This window comes from Rhinopithecus bieti, unplaced genomic scaffold, assembly GCF_001698545.2.
Source record: "Rhinopithecus bieti isolate Rb0 unplaced genomic scaffold, ASM169854v2 scaffold_38981, whole genome shotgun sequence".
Taxonomy (NCBI): Eukaryota; Metazoa; Chordata; class Mammalia; order Primates; family Cercopithecidae; genus Rhinopithecus; species Rhinopithecus bieti.
In genome coordinates, this window is record NW_016819573.1 from 4,509,473 (window position 1) to 4,533,775 (window position 24,303).

Sequence of the window (24,303 nt, forward strand, 5' to 3'; positions counted from 1 at the left end):
AAAAAAGAAAAAAAACATGAGTTTATTTTCCTTGTTTTTATTTCACTTTACTTTAGAACTAATACAACATTTTCAGTGATCTTGACCTTTAAGAAAGTGATTTTTAGAAATAAAGTGATTGTGTAAATTAGGGGTTATTACTTCGAGTTAAGAGAATGGTACGTTGGTAAATTCATCAGTCAGGGTTCTGTGGTAGGTACTCAATAAATACTTGTTAAATGAACAAATAAATTTCCTTCTCAGGAGCTCCCTGCTGTCTCCCCTTTACTTCAGAGCTTTGGTTCTTTTTGGAATCCAGGCAAGTGCACTGGGTCCGGCTTTCTATGTGTAGAATTAGGTGCCCTTGAGGGGTTTAGGAGCCTAATTTTGCTTTTGTGGTTGAAATCCTTTTCAGTGTTGCCACACATTCTCTCTGAGACACTATGACTTTTGGTTTTTATTCTTATTTTGGGTTAAAGGGGAACTGGCTGGTCTTTAACTAAAAGTTGTTTTTTGAGGGATGAGCAGACTTTGCTACAGCTTCTAATCATTTCTCAGGTGTGATGGTTAAATCTTGCACATTCTTTTCAAGCACAATGCTTGAATGGCACGTCGAGTTTTTGGAGTTTAAAATAGGAATGAAGAGCCTCTTAACTGATAGAGGCTGCGGATTGTACTCTGAAGTCAGTTATCCAGTACCTCAGTGACTGCCACTGATGATCTAGTTGGGAACTTAAATGACAGATACTCTTACGTTAACTATTCCTTATGCTGTCCCACTAAAATAAGTACACACTTTACAAGCTTGACAAATTTGCAGATCTTTTGCTTTCCTTCTAAGTCCGCAGAACTGTTTATGTTTACCAGAAAAAAAAACACTTATTCTGATCTTTATCTCCCTCCTTTGGTAATTGTTTGATTGGAAAAGGTCCAGGTCCTTCAGGGTTTCTTTGCTATATCACATTATCTCCATAGAAACATTGTTATAAGTGGTGGCAGTGTGTTTGGGTTCATACATGAAATCCTATTTATCCCAGATGTCCTGATTTTTAACTGTTGGCCATTGTAGCTGAACAGGGTTTTAGCATTGTTGGGTTAATTAAGTACGCTTTTGTATCAGGGCTGACCTGTGGGAATATAAGTTGCAAGTTAATTCTCAACAGATGATTCTTCATAAAGAATTAGAACCTGGGGAGTTTATTGCAGGTGTTAGGTGTGACTTTAAATGGGGTTTTGAATCTCTTAGCAAAGGTAAAATGCTGTGAGGAGTCAGGACTGTAATGTAAGGAATTAGTGTTGCAAGACCAAGACTCAAATATATGGTCAATGATAGTGATAAGAAATTTATGGAATATGGATTATTGACATTTTGCTCAAACCAGAAAAACTGCCCTTAATTTCAAGGATTAGCATTCGGAATCTATAGCATGTGACCTTTATGTCTAAATTTAAAAAAATTAAATATGAGTTTTATAGCATACTGTGAAGTGCTTGCTAACTGCAAGGGAACTTGATTTTAAAAAGCACATGGAGTTTACTTTCCTGTCTTTATATTTCTAGCACTTTCCCACCTTTCCCCTTCCAAGCAGATGTTATTATTAAATTGGTACTTGATTATTCCAGTCAAGCTGCCAAAGAGAAGCCATTTTGATGTCTAAGTACATGTTTTTGTTTGTTTGTTTTTAAATTTGGGGGGAATATATGCACGCATGGGGAGGCTTAAAGGAGAAAACTGTTTGCTTTTATTTGTACAATAATAGCTGTCAACCCAGTCACATGAGCTTATTGAAAGACATACTCTTTCTGTTTAAACTGAGGTTTAGCGTTGCGATTCGTTGAATCTCTTAATTTGCTTAAATGGTAAAGAAGTTGCTGTGGGTCTTAAAGATACACATGTTGAAATAGGAATTGTAAAAACAGTTTGGAGTCTTCATTTAAAAACACTGTAGGGCTGGACATGGTGGCTCACGCCTGTAATCCCAGCACTTTGGAAGGTTGAGGTGAGCAGATCATGAGGTCAGTAGATTGAGACCGTTCTGGCTAACACAGTGAAACCCCATCTCTGTTAAAAATACAAAAACAAAATTAGCTGGGCATGGTGGTGGGGGCTTGTAATCCCAGGTACTCGAGACTGAGGCACAAGAGTGGTGTGAACCCTGGAGGCGGAGCTCACAGTGAGCGGAGATCGCGCCACTGCACTCCAGCCTGGGTGACAGAGTGAGACTCTGTCTCAAAATAAAAAAAAATAAAAAAAAAAAAAAACCACTGTAGTTGAAGAGAAGAATGGTGCCAAAGTCCCAAGATAAGGGAAAGTGTGGCGTTCTGAATCTCCTCACGGTTACTCCGTGACTGCTACATGTCTGTTTGTTGAGATGTAGGAGCTCTTTATATATTTTGTATGTTAACCCTTTATCAGATACATGATTTACAGATATTTTCTCCCATTCTGTGAGAGGCTCCTTGCAAATGCTCTCATACACCTACATATATGTATATTTTCTCTATTTGGAGAGTAATAGACTGTAGGACTGGGCGAGTTCCTGCATTGAGATCTTTTTATTAATATATCAATGACTCTGCCAATTTCATATCTGAAAAAGTGGTAATTATAGAAGATCTTTAATGTTCCTTTGAGGTCTAAGATTCTATTAAATCTTTATTTTTGTTTAAATTATTTGTGTAAAATACATATGACATAATATTTATCTTAACCATTTTTAAGTGTACAATTCAGTGGCATTAAGTACATTCATATTGTTGTGCACCATCACCATCTCTAGAACTCTTCATCTTGCAAAACCGAAACTCCGTAGTTATTAACAATTTCCCACTTCTCTGTTGCCCCAGTTCTTTTTTTTTTTTTAGACGGAGTCTCGCTCTGTTGCCCAGGTTGGAATGCAGTGCTGCAATCTCGGTTCACTGCAACCTTCGCCGCCTGGGTTGAAGCAATTCTCCTGCCTCAGCCTCCTGAGTAGCTGGGAGTACAGGCTCCCACCACCACGCCCGGCTAATCTTTTACGTTTTTAGTAGAGATGGGGTTTTGCCATGTTGGCCAGGCTGGTCTGAAACTCCTGACCTCAGGTGATCTGCCCGCCTTGGCCTCCCAAAGTGCTGGTATTACAGGTGTGAGCCACCGTGCCCAGCCTATTCCCCCAGTTCTTGGTAAGCACCATTCTACTTTCTATCTCTATGAATTTGACTACTCTTGGTACCTCATATTAATAGTCATACAGTGTTTGTCCTTTGTGACTGACTTATTTCACTTAACAGAATGTCAGCGCTCATCCATGTTGTAGTGTGTTTCAGAATTTTCTGACTTTTAAAGGCTAAATATTCCATTGTTTATACTGCATTTTGTTTGTTCATTCATCTTTTGATGGACATAGGTTATTTCTGCCTTTGGCTATTGCAGATAGTGCTGCTGTGATCATTCGTGTACAAGTATTTGTTTGAATATTGGGCATATTCCTGGGAATGGAATTGCTGGGTCATGTGGCATTTCTATGCTTAACTTTTTGAGGAACTGCTATGCTATCTTTTCCACATTGGCTGCACCTTTTTACATTCCTACCAGGACCACACAAGGGTGCTAGCTTCCCTACACCTTCACCAACGCTTGTTATTTTTTGTTTTATTGCCATCCTTATGAGTATGAGTAGTATCTCGTTGTGGTTTTGATTGGTATTTTCCTAATGATTAGTGATGGTGAGTATTTTTTCAGGTACTTATTGGCCACTTGTATATCTTCTTTAGAAAAATGTCCATTCAAGTTCTTTGCCCCAACCTCCCCCCCCCACACGTTTTTTTTTTTTTTTTGAGACAGAGTCTTACTCTGTTGCCCAAGCTGGAGTACAGTGGCACAGTCTTGGCTCACTGCAACCTCTGCCTCCCGGGTTCACGTGATTCTCATGCCTCAGCCTCCTGAGTAGCTGAGATTATAGGCATGCACCACCACACCCAGCTAATTTTTTGAATTTTTAATAAGAATTTTGCCATGTTGGCCAGGCTGGTCTCAAACTCCTGACCTGAAGTGATCCCTCTGCCCGCCTCGGCCTCCCAAAGTATTGGGATTACAGGCGTGAGCCACCGTGCCGAGCCCCGATTTTTGATTTTATCTTTTTTTTCCTCCACCTTAAGACTGAGACTTTGCCCATTTTTTAAATTGGGTTGTTTGTTGAGATGTAGGAGCTCTTTATATATTTTGTATGTTAACCCTTTATCAGATACATGATTTACAGATATTTTCTCCCATTCTGTGAGTTGTCTTTCACTCTCTTGAAGTATCCTTTGATGCACAGAAGTTTTTAAGTTCAGTGAAGTTCAGTTTATTTATTTATTGAGACAGAGTGTCTCTCTGTTGCCCAGGCTGGAGTGCAGTCGCGTGATCTCGGCTCACTACAACCTTCGCCTCCCAGGTTCAAGCGATTCTTGTGTCTCAGTCTCCGGAGTAGCTGGGATTACAGGCGTGTGCCCCCATCCCTGGATAATTTTTGTATTTTTAGTAGAGACGGGGGTCTCGCCATGTTGGCCAGGCTGGTCTCGCACTCCTGTCCTCAAGTGATCCGCCCACCCCAGCCTCCCAAAGTGCGGGGATTACAGGTGTGAGGTACTGTGCCCAGCCGCAATTCATTTCTTCTTTCTGTTACCTGTGTTTTACGTGTCATATCCAATAAATCACTGTCAAATCCAATATTGTGAAGCTTTTCCCCTATGTTGTCTTCCAAGAATTTTATACTTTTGCTCTTATATTTAGGTCTTTGATCCGTTTTGAATTAATATTTGTGTATAATGTAAAGACCCAGTTTGTTTTGCCAGCACTATTGTTGAAAAGACTGTTCTTTCTCCATTGAATGGTCTTAAGCATCCTTGTTGTAAATCATTTGACCATATATGTTGACTGTGGTTTTATAGTAATACCATTGTTACAATATGGTTTGATACATGTAATTTTTATTTGATGTTTCTGAACTTTGTTTAAAATTGAACATGGCTGAATGATTGATAAAATAAAATGAAATAAATAAAATATTGGACTTGGAAAGTAAATATGAGGGTAGTAAGTTAGTTATCTATTAAAGTAAAAGAAACTTGAGACATATCAACCAGTTGCAGTAATGAGCCTGAGTTGGATCCTGGTCTATGAAATAAATTTCGATGAAATAGGGAAGTTTTTAATACTGACTGGATATTAGAATTACACTAGGAAGTTACTAATTTTGTTAGATGTGATAATAGTTTTGTGGTTATGTGGAAGAATATTATTTTTATGGAGATAACTTGCTGAAAAGTATTTAGTGGTGAAGTATCAGATCTGCAACTAACCTTGAAAATGGTTCAGCCAAAATAGGGAATTTCGCAAATTATTAACTTTTTTTTTTTTTTTTTTTTTTGTGATGGGGTTTCACTTTTTTGCCCAGGGTGGGGGGCCGGGGCACGATCTTGGCTCACTGCAACCTCCGCCTCCTGGGTTCAAGCAATTCTCGTGCCTCAGCCTCCTGAGCAGCTGGGACTATAGGTGTGCGCCACCATGCCCGGCTAATTTTCGTATTTTTAGTAGAAACGGGGTTTCACCACATTGCCCAGGCTGGTATCGACCTCCTGACCTCGTGGTCCGCCCGCCTCAGCCTCCTACAGTGCTGGGATTACAGGCGTATATGGTGTTTATTGTATTACTCATTTTTTTTCTTATGTTCAACCATTTTAAAAATACGTTTTCAAAAAGTTGTTTCCACTGAGCTTTAGATTCATTTATCAGTGTTTGCTAGATAGTTCCAGGTAATCCATAAGTACCTTAAACTCAACATGCCCCAGTTAAGCTGTCATTTCCTAGTCTTCTTGCTTTATGTCCTTTCTCATAGGGTTGTTTTCCCCTGTACCTTCCATCTGACATCACCACTCTGAGGAGGCCTTAGCCTACTTATGAACAATGTGAACAATCCTCTGTCATGTATGCCATTGTGGTAAAACAGCTGTTGACATTTTCATGTCCCTCACTTGTTGCTGAGCTCCTTCATTGTTGATCTCTTCCGTCCAGTATCCTTGAACTGAGCTGTTGAAATGTATTTTCCTTTATTCACTACAGTATTTCATCTTTCTTGTGAGTGTTGGCTTTTTCAAAATGAGAGACACTGGTTCTTTTGATCCAGGCCTTGAATGTGAGGCCCAGAAGTCATTCCAGAGCACTAATCAGTTGCGTGGATAATTATTTGGCATTTAATCAGTAATGACCCCCATGTTAGGCAAGGTGATCACTAAATGAGGTTGTGCTTTGTCTTTTAAAGGTGGGAAGAAGAGCGCTATCCTGAAGGCATCAAGTGGAAATTCCTAGAACATAAAGGTCCAGTATTTGCCCCACCATATGAGCCTCTTCCAGAGAGTGTCAAGTTTTACTATGATGGTGAGTTGTTTCAAGGTTCTTGATTCTTGGCCAAGAAAAGAAATCTGCTTCTATTTAGGAATAGAAAACAAGGAAGGATCCTATATAATAGATAATCCTTTTTATTTCATTTTGTTTTATTGCCATGCGATTTTGAGGAAGGGGCACCAGGTGTTAACTCTTAAAGGCCCATTTGCTGCTGAAAAGTGCCATGAAAAGGGGCTGTTCATGTCTTCCCTGCATAGTCCGAAAAAGGTTTGTCAACATGGCTCACAGTGTGTGGTTCACAAGCTGAAGGTTTTGATCTGAACTTCATTTCTAGGGAGTGACTCTTTGCAAGAGTTACTAGAAAATCCTCACTTGAATGGTAGTATTTTATGTTAGCAATATAATAATGCAATCGGACAAGCTGCTCATCACTAGAAACAGTACTAGTATATGGTTGAGGATTAATAGTCATCAATCTCTAGATAAGGCTGGTAGGCATCTGTCACTTATTCTGTGTAGCATAACACTATGCCTTTGATGTATGTGCAGTCAAGTCTGATGAGCTGCTTTAAAGAAATGCCCTGCCTGGGTCGCTTAGAACCCTCAGAATTGTCCCTTATATGTCGTTGGTATTTCTGTTCTTGGGTTGAAGGATTTGAGGGTAGCTTTTGACACGCCTCCTGTTGGCAGTGTAGCAGTATGTAGATGGTAATAACTGATTTTCTTCATTCCATGAGTTTTATCTGGGAATGGTTAGAGCATTGTTCCTTATACCCTTATGTGCTTACGACTCAACAGAGTAGATCTGAGCCCATTTAATAGTTGTGGGGTGGGCTTCTTTTCCCTTCCCCACCGACCCTCTTCTTCTTTCGCTTTTCCCAACTACCCTTCCCTCTTCTTCTGTCCCCTTTCCCCACAGTCCCCCTTCTCCTTTCCCCACCATTCCTCTTCCACCTCCACTTGTCTTGCCACCATCTTTTGGCCACTGTTATTTCACCTCCCCATTTCTCCACCATTTTTCCCACCCTCAACCCCCCACTGTTTTCTTCTTACCCATCCCACTGCCCCACCAAAAGAAAAGTTGTGGGGTGGGATTGAGTACTTCTGAACCAAGTGGTCTGCTGACCAAACTTTGAGAATCACTGGGCAGGATAACTGCTGAAAAGTGTCAGTGGTGAACACTCAGGTGTTCTGGTGTATCTCTCTTTCTACCAGTAGTGGCCGTAGGCCCACCAGTGCTTGTAGGCCTAGGTAGTAGTTTACACTAAAGGGCTGGGTCTGCAGCTGAGGAAAATGCCAGACTTGGCAAGCTGAAATTTGTTTTTTAAAATGACGTATTTATTACCCAAATGTGGTGGTGCACACGTGTAGTCCCAGCTACTCGGGAGGCTAAGGTGGGAGGATCGCTTAAGCCCAGGAGGTGAAGGTTGCAGTGAGCCCAGATCGCGCCACTCCGCTCCAGCCTGTGTGACAGAGTGAGACCCTGCCTCAAAAAATAAAATAATAAATAAATAAAACAACATATTTATTGAATGTATTTGTGTTCAGACACCAAGACCCAGCAGTGGACAGTACCACTGACTTAGACCCTGATCTTGGGGAGTTTGCAGCCTAACAGGACTCCATAATCTCTGGCAAATGCTTATATTACGTAAAGATTTTGAACTGTTGACCAGAGAGCCTAAGATAGTTCTTTCAGCCCTCACAGTGGTCATTCCTGGAGACTCTTAAGTATAATTCAAAGCCAAAACTCCTAATTAAGAGAAAGGGCCTAGGACCTTGAAGAGCACCATCTCAAAGTGTAGGTATTCCATAGCCCTGGTCTGGACTCACCAGGAGCTTTAGGATGCTCAGCTGGTAAAGCCTCACTTTGAGGTTCAGAGTGATGGGAGGGAAAGCTAAATTCCCTAGTCTTGGGGTTTCTCTTCCTTTTCAAGATGGGAAGCAGAGGCCTGGTCTAGTTCACAGGTTGCCATAGTCCTTTCCTCCCATTCTTGCCCAGTCTCCAGCATTTTCTCAGTTGGTCCTCTGCTGGGATTTCTTCTCTTTGTGTGAACTCTTACTCTGTAGTAAGTCAAGAAGTCATATTTGACTTTACTTCAAACTGATACAGTAAGTGCTGCCTACTCTCTGGGGAGGAGAATTCTTAGACTCCTTTAGAACCTGCCAGGGAGGTGGGACATGGGCTAGCTGAAGCAGTGAATTACTGCCTCCTCTAAGGACCTTCAGTTTACAGCTTTGACTCAGCAGTTTCCTTTTCCTGGAGCTCAGCCTTTTCCGCAAAGTGTTAACATTGCCAGGAACCTTCCAGTCATCCTCCCACTACTCTACTGCAGGGAACCATCATTTCATCTTTTGACAGCTCATCTAAAATAGGAGGAGTCACAGTTGCTTCTTCCTCTTTTGGGACAGAATTCAGTAAAACAGCCCAAAGTCTCATTTTTAAAATTTTTTAAATTTATATTTATTTATTTGAGACAGAGTCACACTCTTGTCACCCAGGCTGGAGTGCAGTGGCACAATCTTGACTCACTGCAATCTCCACCTCCAAGGTTCAAACAATTCTCATGTCTCAGCCTCCCAAGTAGCTGAAATTACAGGCACACGCCACCACACCTAATTTTTATATTTTTAATAGAGATGGGGTTTTACCGTGTTGGTCAAGCTGGTCTCGAACTCCTGACCTGAAGTGATCCTCTCACCGCCTCCTAAAGTGCTGGGATTACAGGCGTGAACCACCATGCTCAGCCACATTTTTTTTTGAATGGTGTTAACATTTAGTTTTTACCAAACAGACCTGAAAACAGTTTACATTTTTTTCTTGCCATTTTATTTCATTTATTTTATTTCTAATGACTTAATGTTTTCCGTTATATTGGAAACATGTTACAGTTTTCTAAAGAAGTTCAGGGAATCTTTTAATACACAGCCTATCTTCCCCAAAGTGTCTTCCTTCCAAAGCAGAAGCTTGGGGTTGATGGGGGCAACTGCGCCACCTGTTGGCCTTTTAAGTTAATGGTGTCCAAAGTGGGCTCTTTTTATTATAACTGTTGGAATTTTGTGCTACAGTTCTCTACACCCCTGCAGTCAGATTGCAAATCATTATGAGATAAGATGTTTTCTGAGTTTCGAAATAAATGGATTTCTGGTTAAATTTTAGTTTTCTATAAAGAATGTGGGCACCCTTGGTGAATAATTAATACCTGTGTAATAGTAAGGTGGTGGATTTATAGTTAACCTCATTTTAAGTATAGCCAAATGCTCTTAGTATAGCATTGATTGGTTCCAGGTGATGTTGTAAAGTTGGATTTTTAAGAAAGAATGGAAATTGATGCTAAGAGTACTGACAAAAGCATTCTGTTTGAAAAGTGGATTAAATTCCCAAGTACTTTTCTTTCATTGCTTTATTAACTAAATCAGGTACATAAAACCCCTAGGCCCTATTCAGATTTTCTTTACCAGTTAGCAGCTTTCATTGTGAAACATCAGAGTCCCTTTAGACAGCTTTTTGTTTGTTTGTTTGAGACAGAGTCTCGGTTTGTCGCCCAGGCTGAAGTGCAGTGGCGCCATCTTGGCTCACTGCAACCCCTGCCTTCTGGGTTCAAGTGATTCTCAAGCCTCAGCCTCCTGAGTAGCTGGAGTTACAGGCTCCCACCACCAGGTCTGGCTAATTTTTTATACTTTTAGTAGAGATGGGGTTTCGCCGTGTTGGCCAGGCTCATCTGGAACTCCTGACTGCAAGTGATCTGCCTGCCTCAGCCTCCCAGAGTGCTGGGATTATAGGCATGAGCCACCACGCCCAGCCCCTTCAGACAGCTTTTACATAAACAATTGGATACACCAGGAACCCCAGTCATCCCTTGTGCTGTGGATGCATCCTGGTTCCCTGAAAGAGGCAGCATGATGGTACCCATGTTTCATAGCAGTGTATTGCAAACTCTAGTGTGCATCCAAGTCTCGTTAAAATGCAATTTCTGTATAGGATTCAGTAGGTCTAGGAGGGGGACTGGGATTCTGCATTTCTAACAAACTCCAACGTGATGCCAGTGCTGCTGGTCTGTGAACCACTGTTGAATAGCAAGGTTCTAGAAGAAGGTCTTATTTAGGCTTTTCATGTGGGAAATCTGGGCTTGCCTAGTATGGATATATATTTTTTATTCATATTCCACCCACCTAACTTTGAAGAAGAAAGATGCCTATTTCTTTTCCCCACAATTCCTTTCTTCCACTCCCTGCCCTATCCCTTCCTCCCCTTCTTGAACAGAGGCTGCTTAGCTTAGCAGTGGCAGGAGTCCCTCTGAGGATTTGATTTTTAAAAACCATTGAAGAGGTGTAAAGGACCCTGCTTGCTGAAAGGAAAAGGAAGAGTGACTGGGCCTCCCCCAGGTCATCCCTGTCCTGAGCAGGCACCTGGGAACAATTAACTGGCATAGTCTCCAGAGAATGACCCAGGTAAATATATGCTAAAGGAAGGAGAATTTGTACAAGTAGATATAAATCAGTATGTTGTCTTTGTTGTTGTTGTTACTATGTGTCACCAGACCTTTATATACCATGAGAAGGCAAACCATTATTAAAGAGAATTCGCTAGCCCTGGGTATTTATACTTAGAACATGAATACTATACCTCACTTTTTGGAACCACTTTTTTCTCTAGGTAAAGTCATGAAGCTGAGCCCCAAAGCAGAAGAAGTAGCTACGTTCTTTGCAAAAATGCTCGACCATGAATATACTACTAAGGAAATATTTAGGAAAAATTTCTTTAAAGACTGGAGAAAGGTACTGTAGCCTGTGTGTTAATATCCTAGTAGCTTGCAAAACAATCAAGTACGAAGTAATAAATTATTTTGCAAAACATTTCCTGATGTAAAATTTGAGTTTTATGGATTTTGCTGTATTTAAAGTTGTGCACTTTTTGACTTCGTTTACTATATTATGTAGGGTTTCAGTCCAACAAGAATACTTGTATATCGGCCGGGCGCTGTGGCTCACGCCTGTAATCCCAGCACTTTGGGAAGCCAAGGCAGGTGGATCACAGGGTCAGGAGATTGAGACTATCCTGGCTAACATGGTGAAACCCTGTCTCTACTATAAAATAGAAAAATTAGCCGGGTGTGCTGGCGGGCGCTTGTAGTCCCAGCTGCTTGGGAGGCTGAGTCAGGAGAATGGTGTGAACCCGGGAGGCGGAGCTTGCAGTGAGCCGAGATTGTGCCACTGCATTCCAGCCTGGGTGACAGAGCCAGACTCCGTCTCAAAAAAAAAAGAATACTCGTATATCTTTGCTATCGGCTGTCATGTGATGGCAGGTAGGGGGTTATGAGATTAGGCCAAACAGAAAACCTCAACTCTAGTTGCGCACAGGAAAGTTTGTCTCTGCAGGACTGCCCCATGTCTGCTGTTGCAAAGAGAAATGGTTTTTTTTTGTTTGTTTTTTGGTTTTTTGTTTTTGTTTTTGTTTTTTTGAGATGGAGTCTTGCTCATCACCCAGGCTGGAGTGCAGTGGCTCCGCCTCCCGGGTTCACGCCATTCTCCTGTCTCAGCCTCCTGAGTAGCTGGGACTACAGGTGCCTGCCAATGTGCCCGGCTAATTTTTTTGTATTTTTAGCAGAGATGGGGTTTCACCGTCTTAGCCAGGATGGTCTCGATCTCCTGACCTTGTGATCCACCCACCTCGGCCTCCCAAAGTGCTGGGATTACAGGCGTGAGCCACCGCGCCCAGCCGCAAAGAGAAATGTTAATCTGATGTCCCACCCCCTGTTCACTCCCTGTTAATTCTTGCTCATGTGTTCTAGGTACTTTCTACTCTTGAAACAACATATACTGTATTTGCCTAGGTGATTTTTTAAAATCTCATTATTCTCAATTTGGATAATGTGGACAGAGGCAGCAGTAAAGTTTGAACTAGGTCTGAAAAGCAAATTTAATAAATGAATAGAATAGGGGTAATGTTTCTTTTTTTTTTTTTTTTTTTTTTTTTTTTTGAGACGGAGTCTCGCTCTGTCACCCGGGCTGGAGTCAGTGGCCGGATCTCGCTCACTGCAAGCCGCCTCCCGGTGTTGACGCCATTCTCCTGCCTCAGCCTCCGAGTAGCTTGGGACTTACAGGCCCGCCGCCCCTCGCCCGGCTAGTTTTTGGTATTTTTAGTAGAGACGGGGTTTTCACCGTGTTCGCCAGGATGGTCTCGTCTCCTGACGCTCGTGATTCCACCCCGTCTCGGCCTCCCAAAGGTGCGGATTACAGGCTTGAGCCCACCGCGCCCGGCCGAGGGGTAATGTTTACGTAGAGGAATCAGTATTGGGATTCCAAACTTGTATTCCATACGCCGTGGGGGCAGTGTGCCACGGAGTCTAAGAAAACCACATAAGAGTTCATTTTTTCCATGATAAGTCATTTTAAACATTTTAATATTATTAAATACATATTTTATAAAAAGTAATACAACTGTGTTTTGTTTGTTTTTTCAAATTCATTAATTGAGATTGGCTGCTTCAAGAAACCTTTGACTGAAAAAATGGTGCTTGGGTATGTTCACAAAGAAACCCAAGGACTTACTAGTGTATTTTAGTTGTTTTTCTTTCATCTCCGTTTTCTTTTGACTAGGAAATGACTAATGAAGAGAAGAATATTATCACCAACCTAAGCAAATGTGATTTTACCCAGATGAGCCAGTATTTCAAAGCCCAGTCGGAAGCTCGGAAACAGATGAGCAAGGAAGAGAAACTGGTACAACAGAATTTATTAAACCTCTGGAGAATTTTGAAATCATGATTAGTTCATTTAATTTTCTTCTTGGTTCTTAGGACACAACATTAACATCAGTAATTTCACATCATTCTGTGCTAAAGACTTAGAATTCTCAAAGTCTAAATTTTCTTAAAGGTTTTAGTTAGACTGAAAATTGTGAATGAGTACTTTGCTCAGTAGCTCTGTATAGGAACCCTGGTGCTTCAGTGACCTAAAAACCAGTCAGTAACTCCAGCCAATAATATAGTAATTAAGGATGGACAGACCTGTCCCACAGTGGCTACTGGATATTAAGGATTTAAGACAGATTAAGTCATACTGGCCATGTACCTTCCTGTTCTTTGATCTCTTTTACTATGGATGCAGTGCTCATCCATCTCCACCTTCCAGCCTTGGCCATCCTCATTACTGAAGAATCTTTCTGGTATCCAGCTGGGATGTCATTTTTCTTCTACAGGCTGCCTGTTTTTGTAAAAAAAAAAAAAAAACAAAGAAAACAAAAGTTTATTGGAACCAGCTGCCCCTACTTTTCTACATATTATCTATGGCTGTGTTTATGCAACAATGACAGAGATGAGTAGTTGCAAAAGAGAGTAGTTGCAAAAGAGACTGTGTGGCACTCAAGCCTAAAATATTTTCTATCTAGAAAAAGTTGTCAGCCCCTAACTAAAGGAATCCAGGCTAGAATTTCATTTTTTCCAATCGGAAGTCCAAAAGTTAAGGATTTTAAGGAATTTTTTGCACTTCAAATTCCTGTAGTTTCAGTATTTTGAAGGACTTGCATGTTTATATAATTCAGGCCATTGTATTTATATAACTCATTGTTTCATGGTACTTATTTTGGCCACTAGTTTAAAAATTAATGTGCTACTATAAGAATGTTAATTGCATCAGACTTTCTGTCTCAGGTAAATCTTATCCTCAATATTCCAAGTTAGTGAAATTTAGTATATTATTTACATCAGGGGCATTTTGAAACTTAAAAGATCACTTTGGAGCTTCGTTCTTAGAATACTGATCCAAAGATAGATTTTATAAACATCCCCTTGTCAGAGTCCCTGCAAGGACACCTGCTGCCAGCAAGGTCTGTTCCCACCCACAAGGCAGCAGGGCTTAGTTAAATTGAATCAGTAAGTATATAAAAAGAGTCAGTAGAGGGTAAGGAGGCTCAAAATCTTGCCCACCATACCCCACCTTTTTGGAGCAAGGATCATAGTATAGAGTATATAACCTGTATACCTACAAAAGAATTAGTGACAGATCTGTCTGGACTTTAAAACCTATGTTTTTAAGCTGTTTAACCGCTGTTTTAATTAAATGGCTCAAGCTATTCTTTTATGAGGCTCTATCAGAGATCCCTTTCCATTTCCTGTTTTGATAGTACTCAATAAAACAGTACGAATTTTAAAGTACATTTAAAACACCCAAACAACGTTTATAAACATATATCCTTTAAGACACAGGAATCAGTTTTGAATCTAGTTGAAATCAGTCCTTATAGGCAGATCTTTTTGGGGAATTTTATGATATTTAAGTTTGAGAAAACCACTAGAGGTTTTCCTTTATTTGAATTCATTTTTTAGTCGTTTTCAGACTTTTCTCTATCTTGACCTAGTCTCCCACAAGAGATAAAAATGTATTAGTAGAGAACAGCAATCTGAATCTATTTTGAGTACTTTCTTGGCTGTCTTCCAGAAAATCAAAGAGGAGAATGAAAAATTACTGAAAGAATATGGCTTCTGTATTATGGATAACCACAAAGAGAGGATTGCTAACTTCAAGATAGAGCCTCCCGGGCTTTTCCGTGGCCGGGGCAACCACCCCAAGATGGGCATGCTGAAGAGACGAATCATGCCTGAGGATATAATCATCAACTGTAGCAAGTGAGCTCCCACTTCATCCTGTGGGCCAAAAAGGGGGTGGAGGGTGTCCTTTATTGTACTTGGGAATATTTCCCAGATTACACAGGACTGTTTGGGAAGGGAGATACTTAAGAGCAGGACAGTATTTCATGCATAGGTCTCCAGATGTTTTTGAGGTACAGTAGTCTCCCCTCATCCACAGGGGATGTGTTCCAAGACCCCCAGTGGATACCTGAAACTTCGACCCAATTGCTATCACTTGGAACACATTTCTGTTGATGTCTTCCACCCCCACATTTAAAGCCTTTTCCATCTTTATTAAGTACTTACCACATACAGTGGCTATAACTTTTGCAGTCTGAGGTGCAACAGCAAAACTAGCATGACTTTCTTTTTCCTTCTTCACAGTTTCACAGATGGAAGATTCATTTTTACCTTAGATCTCAGCAACTTCAGCATACAGTTTTTTTTATTAAGTCGATAATTTTCACCTTTTCATTTAAAACACTCTACACCTTCTCTTTGGTATATCCAAATTGCCAACATCAATACTTTCGCACTTTGGGGCCTTTATTAAGTAAAAGAAGGGTTATTTGAACACAAGCAATGTAAAACCATTATAGTCAACCTGATAACTAAGGCAGCACCTAGGTTACCCAGGCGCAAGTGACGTATACAGCATGGATATGTTGTATATATGGTTCACGTGTCCCAGGTGGGACTACAAGAGATTTCATCATGCTCCTCAGAATAATGTGCAATTTAAAACTTACGAAATGTTTATTTCTGAAATTTTGTATTAAATATTTTTGGATGACAGTTGACTGAGGGTAAGTAAAACTATGCATAAGATGGGACTACTATATTGACTGTTAAGAAGGAAACTTGGAAAAATATGCTCAGCAGATATGTCCACTTGGGGTCATGAAAGGTGAAATTATTCCTCACATCTCATTTCACTATCCTCTTGCTCTGTTATTTCCAGAGATGCCAAGGTTCCTTCTCCTCCTCCAGGACATAAGTGGAAAGAGGTTCGACATGATAACAAGGTTACTTGGCTGGTTTCCTGGACAGAGAACATCCAAGGTTCCATTAAATACATCATGCTTAACCCTAGTTCACGAATCAAGGTAAGTTATGGGATAGTTGAGAGCTGCACTGGTTCATGGTGCTGATAATCTTTTTCTGTTGAAATGTAATGTTCTCGTCCTCCAGAATCACTTTGACAAATTAAAAACCCTTCCCGTTGAAAGAAGGCAAGTACTTTCATAGTTAGCATTATGGTGATCTTCCTACAGTGCCTCCATTTTTTTTGGTCACATTGTAATCTTATTTATTTATTAATTCACAAATATTTACTGAAATCCCAATGTGCCACGCAGAGTATACATTTGGTGCTAGGAATTATGTTGGCAAACGACAGACGTAGGTCCCACCTTCACGTTGCTTAACGTCCAGTGGTCAGAATGTGTTGAAGTACGGTGGTTATATATTGGCCTCTGCAGATCTCTTCTACTTCCTCACCTCTCTTGGCTGTGAGAAGGGAATGTAATTTCTGTATAGCCTGAAACAAGTTGTAAAATCTAGTGTTTTACATACTTCTGGCTTCCTGCAGTCTCATCTGGGTAGGTTCACCAGGGCCAAATGAAATTACGTGTGTGAAAGCACATCATAAACTATGTTACACAACTGTGCATTGTTATTTATTGATAGTGTTATTGCAAGGAGATAACTCCCTTGGGGGGAATCAGTTCTCGTTTGCCAGATAGCTACGTATATCCAGCTTTAGAGAGTTCCACGAACTTCTTCCCTCCAACATACTATGAAATATAAACCTAATAGAGACAAAAGCACAGTCAAGGAATTAGTTCTATGTAGACTGTTAACTGTTTTATGTGCAGGAGACCTGGGACCTTTCTGAAGAGGTAACATTTAAAGGAAAATGTAAAAAAATATTTTTTTTAAAGTAGTACCTGAATATCTGGCTGGCCTCACTATATGGCTTCCTCTCCTGCCTCTTCTTCTCTCAGAACTATCAAGCTCTTGCTCATCTCTGGATTTCAAAAGGCTGCTTTATTTTCTCTATTAGAAACACCCATTCTCCTATTCTTTCCAGGGATACAATCCTATTCATCCTGTAAATATCATCTTAAATGTTACCTCTTCAGAAAGGCCATCCCTGAATCCTAGAGGCTGGATCAGGTACCCTGGTATACTCTCAGATGGCACCCTGTACTTTTCCTTTGCAGCATTTACAGCAGTTTAAATCTACTGGTGTGATTTACATACAATGCCTGTAAGTCTTGCTGAAGTGAAGCTATGTTCAAGACAACTCCACTGTTCAAAGTCCTTTAAGGGCTCAGTCTCTTTAACATGGCATTTAAAGCTGGCTGCATTTAGCAGTGGATGTCACAGGAGAGCATGAAGAGACTGAAGATCTAAGTTACACTCTAAGAAGATCTAAGAGTTCCTAGCTATTGGATCTTGGGCAAGTTTTGGGGCCTTTTAAACTTAAAGGAAGCCACCAACCTGGGATTTAAAGAGGGAAATGACACCAGATTTGTATTTTGGAAACTCATTACATAATTGATCATTCTGACTGCTGCTTTGTGGAGACTGGATTGGACACAAACAAGAGGTAGAGAAATCAATGGGAGGCCGTTGCAGTACTCCAGGCAAGAAACGGTGATGACTTAAGACAAATGATGGCAATGGGGATGGAGAGAGGTGACAGATAAATAATGTATGCTGAGTACTTGTACAGGTAAGGATTGGAGTTAATTGTAGGAGCCTCTCTGAGGGCTGAGATCCTTGTTAGATAGGCCAGTGGAACACCTCAAGAGCAGAGAGCCAGCCAGTTTTATTCCAGACAATATCCAGCTAACTGCTATACACAATAGACATTTTTGCAAGTTTCTGGATGATGATTATGGTAGTGAACCTAAAAGTCACCCAGAGTTAGACTCTGAACCTTATACTCAGGACACAGTGCCTGACTTGAACTGCAGTGGGATCCCAATAGGAGTCATTAAAGGCCTGGAAAAGTGGTGCCATTAGGGGAAAAAGAAATGATTTCTTGAGCTTGCTCTCAGTTCTCTTTTTAGGCTGTCTTGTACTCTGCAGTATAGTGAGATCTTCAAAGGTTGGGGTTTGATAGTGCCTTGAATCATTTTTAACTTTATATTGCCAGTGGAAGAAGCATTCTCTTTTAGATTTTTTAAAAAATAGAAAGATACAAACATTATGAGTTTTATTTTTAGTGAAATATTGCAAACATACAGGAATAGATAATTATGTAATGAACACTTGTATGTCCACCATCTGGCTTTGTCACGTCTTAAAATTATGTTCTATGTGCTCAATTATTTCATTTCATAAAAAATACTCTGATAAACATAGCTGAAGCCACCTGTATACCATTCACTTCCTTCCCTGTAGATTACTATGAACTCGGTGTTTTTTATTCTCATATATATGTTTTGTATTTTTACAGTACATTTATGTGTCCATAAACAATATGTAATTTTACAATATGTAACATACTAGTAACATAGTAATTTAAAACTAAAACTTGTTTTTAGTTTACAGTATGTTGTAAACTTGTAAGCTAAAGACACATATATTGTACAACATATTGTAAACTAAAAACAGGTTTTAGTTTTAAATTAGGTATGTTACTGGGATCATTCTGCAACTTGTTTATTTCTCTCCAGCTTTGATTTTGAGGTTTTATTATCTTAACCTACACTTTTAATTAATCCATTTTACTTGTTACATGGTATTCTATTATATCATAAAAACTTATCTATTCTGTTGGTTTTTGTTGTTGGTCTTTTGAGACAGTGTCTCGCTCTGTCGCCCAGGCTGTAGTGCAGTGGTGTGATCTTGGCTCACTGTAACCTCTGCCTCCCGGATTCAAGTGTTTTTGGTGCCTCAGCCCCCCAAGTAGCTGGGATTATAGGCGTGTGCCACCACGCCCAACTAATTTTTGTATTTTTAGTAGAGACGGGATTCACCATGTTGGCCAGGCTGGTTTTGAACTGACCTCAAGTGATCTGCTCACCTCAGCCTCACAAAGTGCTGGGATTATAGGTGTAAGCCACCATACCCTGCCTCTATTCTCTTCTTAAGAGGTATTTAGAGTTGTTATACAGTCTCTTGCCCTTTAAACAGTGCTGGAAGAAACACGTTTCTTGTGTATATGGATGAAAATTTGTTTTACACATTAGATATTTCCAAATTGTTTTCTTATGTACTTCAATTTACATCATTACTCCCCTCCTCCCTCCCCTCTCGCCTCCACCCACAACAGTATTCCTCTTTTTCCATATCCTTGCTAATGTTTCTAAAGTTTTGCTTTTTACATTTGGGTCTTAGATCGACTAGAATGTATTTTTGCATATGGGAAGAAGTTGAAATCTAATATATTTTCCAAATGAGTAAACTGTTGTCACAGAACTATTTAGTTGTATTACCTCCTCTCTTGTATATAAGATATATCTACATATATGTCAGACTGTTTCTGGGCTCTCTGTCCTCTTTAATTAGTGTGTCTGTTTCTGCATCAGTAGCATACTGTCCTAACTTCTGTAGCTTTATAAAGTCTATTGAGTAGGACAAGTTTGTTTCCTTCTTCAAAATTGCTTTGGCTATTCTTGGCCCTCTGCTGTTTCATATTAACTTTAAGATAAACTTTTCAAATTCTAATGAAAACTGTTGACAAACTTGTTAATTAACAAATTCTAATGAAAACTGTTGAGATTGTTATAGGAATTGCAATACATTTATAGATTAATGGGGAAAGCTACTGACAATATAATTGAGTTTCCAATTCAGGAACATGTTGTACCTCTCCATTAATTCATGTCTTTTGAATGTATCCACCAATATGGTTTTGTAATTTTCTTCATAAAGGTTTTACATTTAAAAAATTTTTATTTTTAAGTGACCTTATAGTTTTTATTGCCAATGTGAATGAGATTTTTTTCCATTACATTTCTGTTGGTTATTCCTGAAGTGGTTATGCTTATAATTTTGGGTGTTGATCTTGTATCTGGCAGCAGATACAAGAGGTGCTCAGAGTTGTTCAGGGTTGCTAAACTCTTAGTTCTAAAAGTGTCTGTCATTTGGGGTTTCTATGTAGATAATTATCTATAAAAACAGTTCATTTTCAGTTCATATATTTCATATTTCTTTAAGTTTTAATTTTTATTTTTAAACACAATTATCCATAAAATCCTAACCCTTTCCCTAGTCAACAGCAGTCACAGCCAAATGTTTTATTAATTTCTATACTCAGTGCTTCCTGTATCTCTTACCTTCTGGGGTTTCTTGTCTTGTTGAAATACACCCTTTAATGCTTCTTTAGTGAAGACCCAACAGTCGCACTCACTCACCTTTGTTTACCTGAAAATTTCTTTATTTTCATCTTAACTCATAGTCTGTCTTTTCTCCAATCAAGAAAGTGTCTTATCATTGATAGATTCTGGTTTCACTATGCTGTATCCAGGGATATATATGTATTTATAGATAGTCAGACTTTCAATCTGAGGACTAATGTACTTTATCCTACAGTATTACCAGTCATTATTTCTTCCATAGCTTCTAGACCATTCCTTCTATAGTTCTTTTTTAGAGTCCTATTAGATGAGTGTTGGCACTTTTCAATCTAGACATCTTTTTTAAACTATATTTTCACACCCTTTGTCTCTTTAGGTCTGATTTTTTAACTTTTAAGTTCAGGGGAATACTTCATTTTGGGTGAGTTGTAGCACTCACTTCCAATTCACTAATTCTGTTTCTAATTATATTTAATCTAAAATGTATTCCATCTATAATTTATTTCAATTACTACTTTTTGTTTTCAAAATTTCTAATTTTATATCTGATTTTGTTTCATTTTTGTTTTATAATTTCATGTTTTAGATTTTGTATCTTTTTATGCATACTAAACATACTAAGTCTTTGTAAGATTGTTCTATAAAATGTTACATACCATGAATTCATGTGCTAATTACCGTTGGCAGTTTTTCTGAGCCATTTTCCTTGTGTCTTTTGAAATTTCTGTTTGTAAGCCCTTTTAACTGGGAGGTGTTTTTTGCTTATGTCTTATTCTTTTTTCTTCCCCTTCTTCTCCTTCTGTGTTCATTACTTTCTGTCTTACAGGGAGTCTCCTAGGCCAACTCAGCCCAAGCTAATAAGGCCCCTGACTTCAGGTCCCCACTTCTTGCATGGAGCAAGAAGTGATCCTCCTGTCTCGGCCTCCCAAAGTGCTGGGTAGGTGTGAGCCACCACATCCAGCCTAGAGCACTTACATTGCTACATATTTGGAGCAAACATAATTAAAGTATGACTTATTGTGACCCAGCAGTCAATAACAGATAACGGATAACGTTTTTATAGTAGAGTGCTGAAGGGTGGTAACTTGTGGTTTTACTTCATGGAGGGCTTTAGGTCGGCTATATGGGAGACTGCCATCACGACGCTTTTGTTCTACACATCTCTGCTCAGCCTCCAGAGATGTCTTCTATTCTAAGAGCCGTCTTTGCTTACTCTTGTGTCTATATTTTACTTACTTACTTCCCTCACATAATAGTGTATCATTCTATCCTATCTGTGCTCTATCAAGAAATGTAGCACAAGCATGATGTGAACTATGAATTTTCAACAATTTAAAAAATTGGAGCATTGAAGGGTAAAAAGCACAAAGTTGTAGAACAGCTGAAGTGTGATCTTTTTATGTATCCTGTCTTTGCCCCTTTTCTGGAAACTTGGATTGGCCTACTTGCAGTCATTGCCACAGTTACACTACTTCTAGCCTCAAAGGTCATTGAAAGGATTGGGATTTTTGAGAACTACAATAACACTCGCTCTAGGTACTGAAAAGTTGTCCCGAGCTCATTCATTTTATGTTCATCCCAGTTTGTTTTTGCTTTTCCTCCCAGGATTTCCATTACACAGACATCTTGCAAGTGTATTTCCATTCTCTTTCTCTCCCACTCTGTGCCTGGTGCCCATAGGATCTGAAATAGCATTGGAATGACAGCTAGCCTTCTGGAACCTGCAGTTTCAACCAAGGAAACTCTGATTCCAGATAACCCAGGAGTTTCTTGTCCTGCATAACCTAGGAATTTACAAAAAGGATGTTTATGGGTACTCACTGCTAAGTACAATCCACTGCTAAGTTTGGAAGCATTACCTGCTCTCACAACCGAGGGAAAGTAGCCCTTAGTAAAATTCAGGTTTTTCAAACCAGCCTTAACCTTACATACAGAATTTATCATCATGATTTTTCTTTCAAATGAAATACAGCAAACTTTAGGATCAATGTTGACATCATATTGTGTTCAATCCTGTTAAAATACTCTCGGTGCCAAATACACACTTCTGCCTTTTTTCTCTTTAGAGTCTAGAATTCTGTGGGGTTCCAAAGATATATGTGCCTACAACCTTTTTTATGTAACCACCTAGGGATTAAAGGGCTTAATGTGAAGGAAAATATCTTTACACTATTCATCTTGGAAAGCTCTCATTTTGGTGAGTTCTATTACAGAAAATAAGACACAAGCTCATTAAAAATATATACATATATATTCTGAGCCTGGCATCTTGGTATAAAATTCAAAACGTTTTAAATCTGTGTATTAATAAGACTAACATAGACCTAAGTGTGAAGACTAAAATATTAAAGCTTGTAGGTGATATCATGGTAGAATATGACCTTAGAGTAGATTCCTTAGGACAGAGGAACACCAACAAGAGAAACAATTGACTAAATGGACTTCATTAAAATTAAAAATTTATGTTCAGCAAAAGACACTGCTAAAATAAATACAGAATTTACAGACTAAAAGAAAATATTTGCAACATGTTTATCTGGCAAAGGGCTTATATCCAGACTATACAAAGAATTCCTATAGCTCCATAATAAAAAGACAGACATCCCCATAATAAAAAGAGCAAAAGACTTAAACATATGCTATACAAAAGAAGATACAGGAATGGTTAATAAATAAGCAAATGAAAGAGTACTCGACATCACTAATTATCAGTGGAGTGAAGATCTAGCCACAGGGAGATACGAATTCCAGTTCTAGGTATTTTTACCTCAAGTGAAATAAAAACATATTTGTCCATGAAAAGACTTGTACAAGAATGTTCATAGCAGTGCTATATTCATAAGAGTGGAAACATCCCAGAATAGATAACACATTATGGTACAGTCATAGAATATACTATATTTATCAGCAGTTAAAGAAGGGAACTACTTATGTATTCAACAACATGGATGAATCTTAAAAACACGTTAAAGGCCAGGTGTGGTTGGTGCATGCCTGTAATCCAAGCACTTTGGGAGGCCAAGGCGGGTGGATCACTTCAGGTCAGGATTTCGAGACCAGCCTGGCCAACGTGGCGAAACCATGTCGCTACAAAAAAATACAGAAATTAGCCAGGGGTGGCGCACACCTGTAATCTCAGCTACTCAGGAGGCTGAGACATGGGAATTGCTTGAACCCGAGGGGCGGAGGTTGCACTGAGCCAAGATCGCACCACTGTACTCCAGCCTGGTGACAGAGCGAGATGCTATCTCAGAGAAAAAAGAAAAAGCGTTAAAAAGGCAGACAGAGGAGTCTATACTGTGATTCTATTTATATAATCTAGACTAGGCAAAACTAATCCATGATGATAGTAATCAGATTGAAGGATCAGTGGTTGCTTGATGGAGATTGCCCGAGAAGGGAAATAAAGAGCCATGTAAGAATACTGGTAAATGTCATCTTCCCTGATACAAACGTCTGAGAAAGTTACTAGAAAACAGGGTCCAGTTTGCCTTCTCACCCCCAACTTTGTAATCTTGAATCCAGATCCTGATTCCACCCAACCACTCTGCTGAATGGATAGCAGCTATATTAGAGACAATATAGTGGGCCTGCTAGTTTAAAAAAGTCACCCAAAGAATGTCATCTACAATCAGTTAAATTAGATTTTTACCCATTACTGAAGTGTGATTGAATTAGGGAAAGAGGAGAGGTGGTCAAAGGCAGCCTTCTCCAATGGATTCCTTGTCTTCTTGAGATGGTTTTGTGATACCTTGCCTGGAAGACCTATGTGGTTAGTTTATTTTCTAAAAGTAGTCTAAGAAAGCTTGTTCAGGGCATTGAACACTGCAGGGACAAGCATGCTTCTTGGAGGCCAGCCATCTCCTGCTAGATCTAAGCGGGGTAGCTTCTGCCCCCACCTCCATCTCAGCTTATTTGAGAGAATCCTGGATCCTTTGTACATGAGCCCAGCCAGCCTGTGAAGAAAAGTTGGTCTGGTAGTATCCTGTGAATGACTTATGGGTTGGGTTTTTCT

The 24,303-nt window shown here is 39.6% G+C and overlaps 1 protein-coding gene across 2 annotated transcripts in view; it reads left to right on the forward strand.

Annotated features, from left to right (window-relative positions):
• Positions 1 to 24,303, forward strand: part of TOP1 (DNA topoisomerase I) — a 96,577-nt gene that overhangs the window by 58,835 nt on the left and 13,439 nt on the right. For both annotated transcript variants that reach the window (XM_017859079.1, XM_017859078.1), the window contains exons 9-13: positions 6,261 to 6,376; positions 11,001 to 11,122; positions 12,944 to 13,066; positions 14,783 to 14,970; positions 15,935 to 16,079. In XM_017859079.1, the coding sequence (XP_017714568.1) occupies positions 6,261 to 6,376; positions 11,001 to 11,122; positions 12,944 to 13,066; positions 14,783 to 14,970; positions 15,935 to 16,079 (694 nt within the window). The remainder of the gene's footprint in view (positions 1 to 6,260; positions 6,377 to 11,000; positions 11,123 to 12,943; positions 13,067 to 14,782; positions 14,971 to 15,934; positions 16,080 to 24,303) is intronic.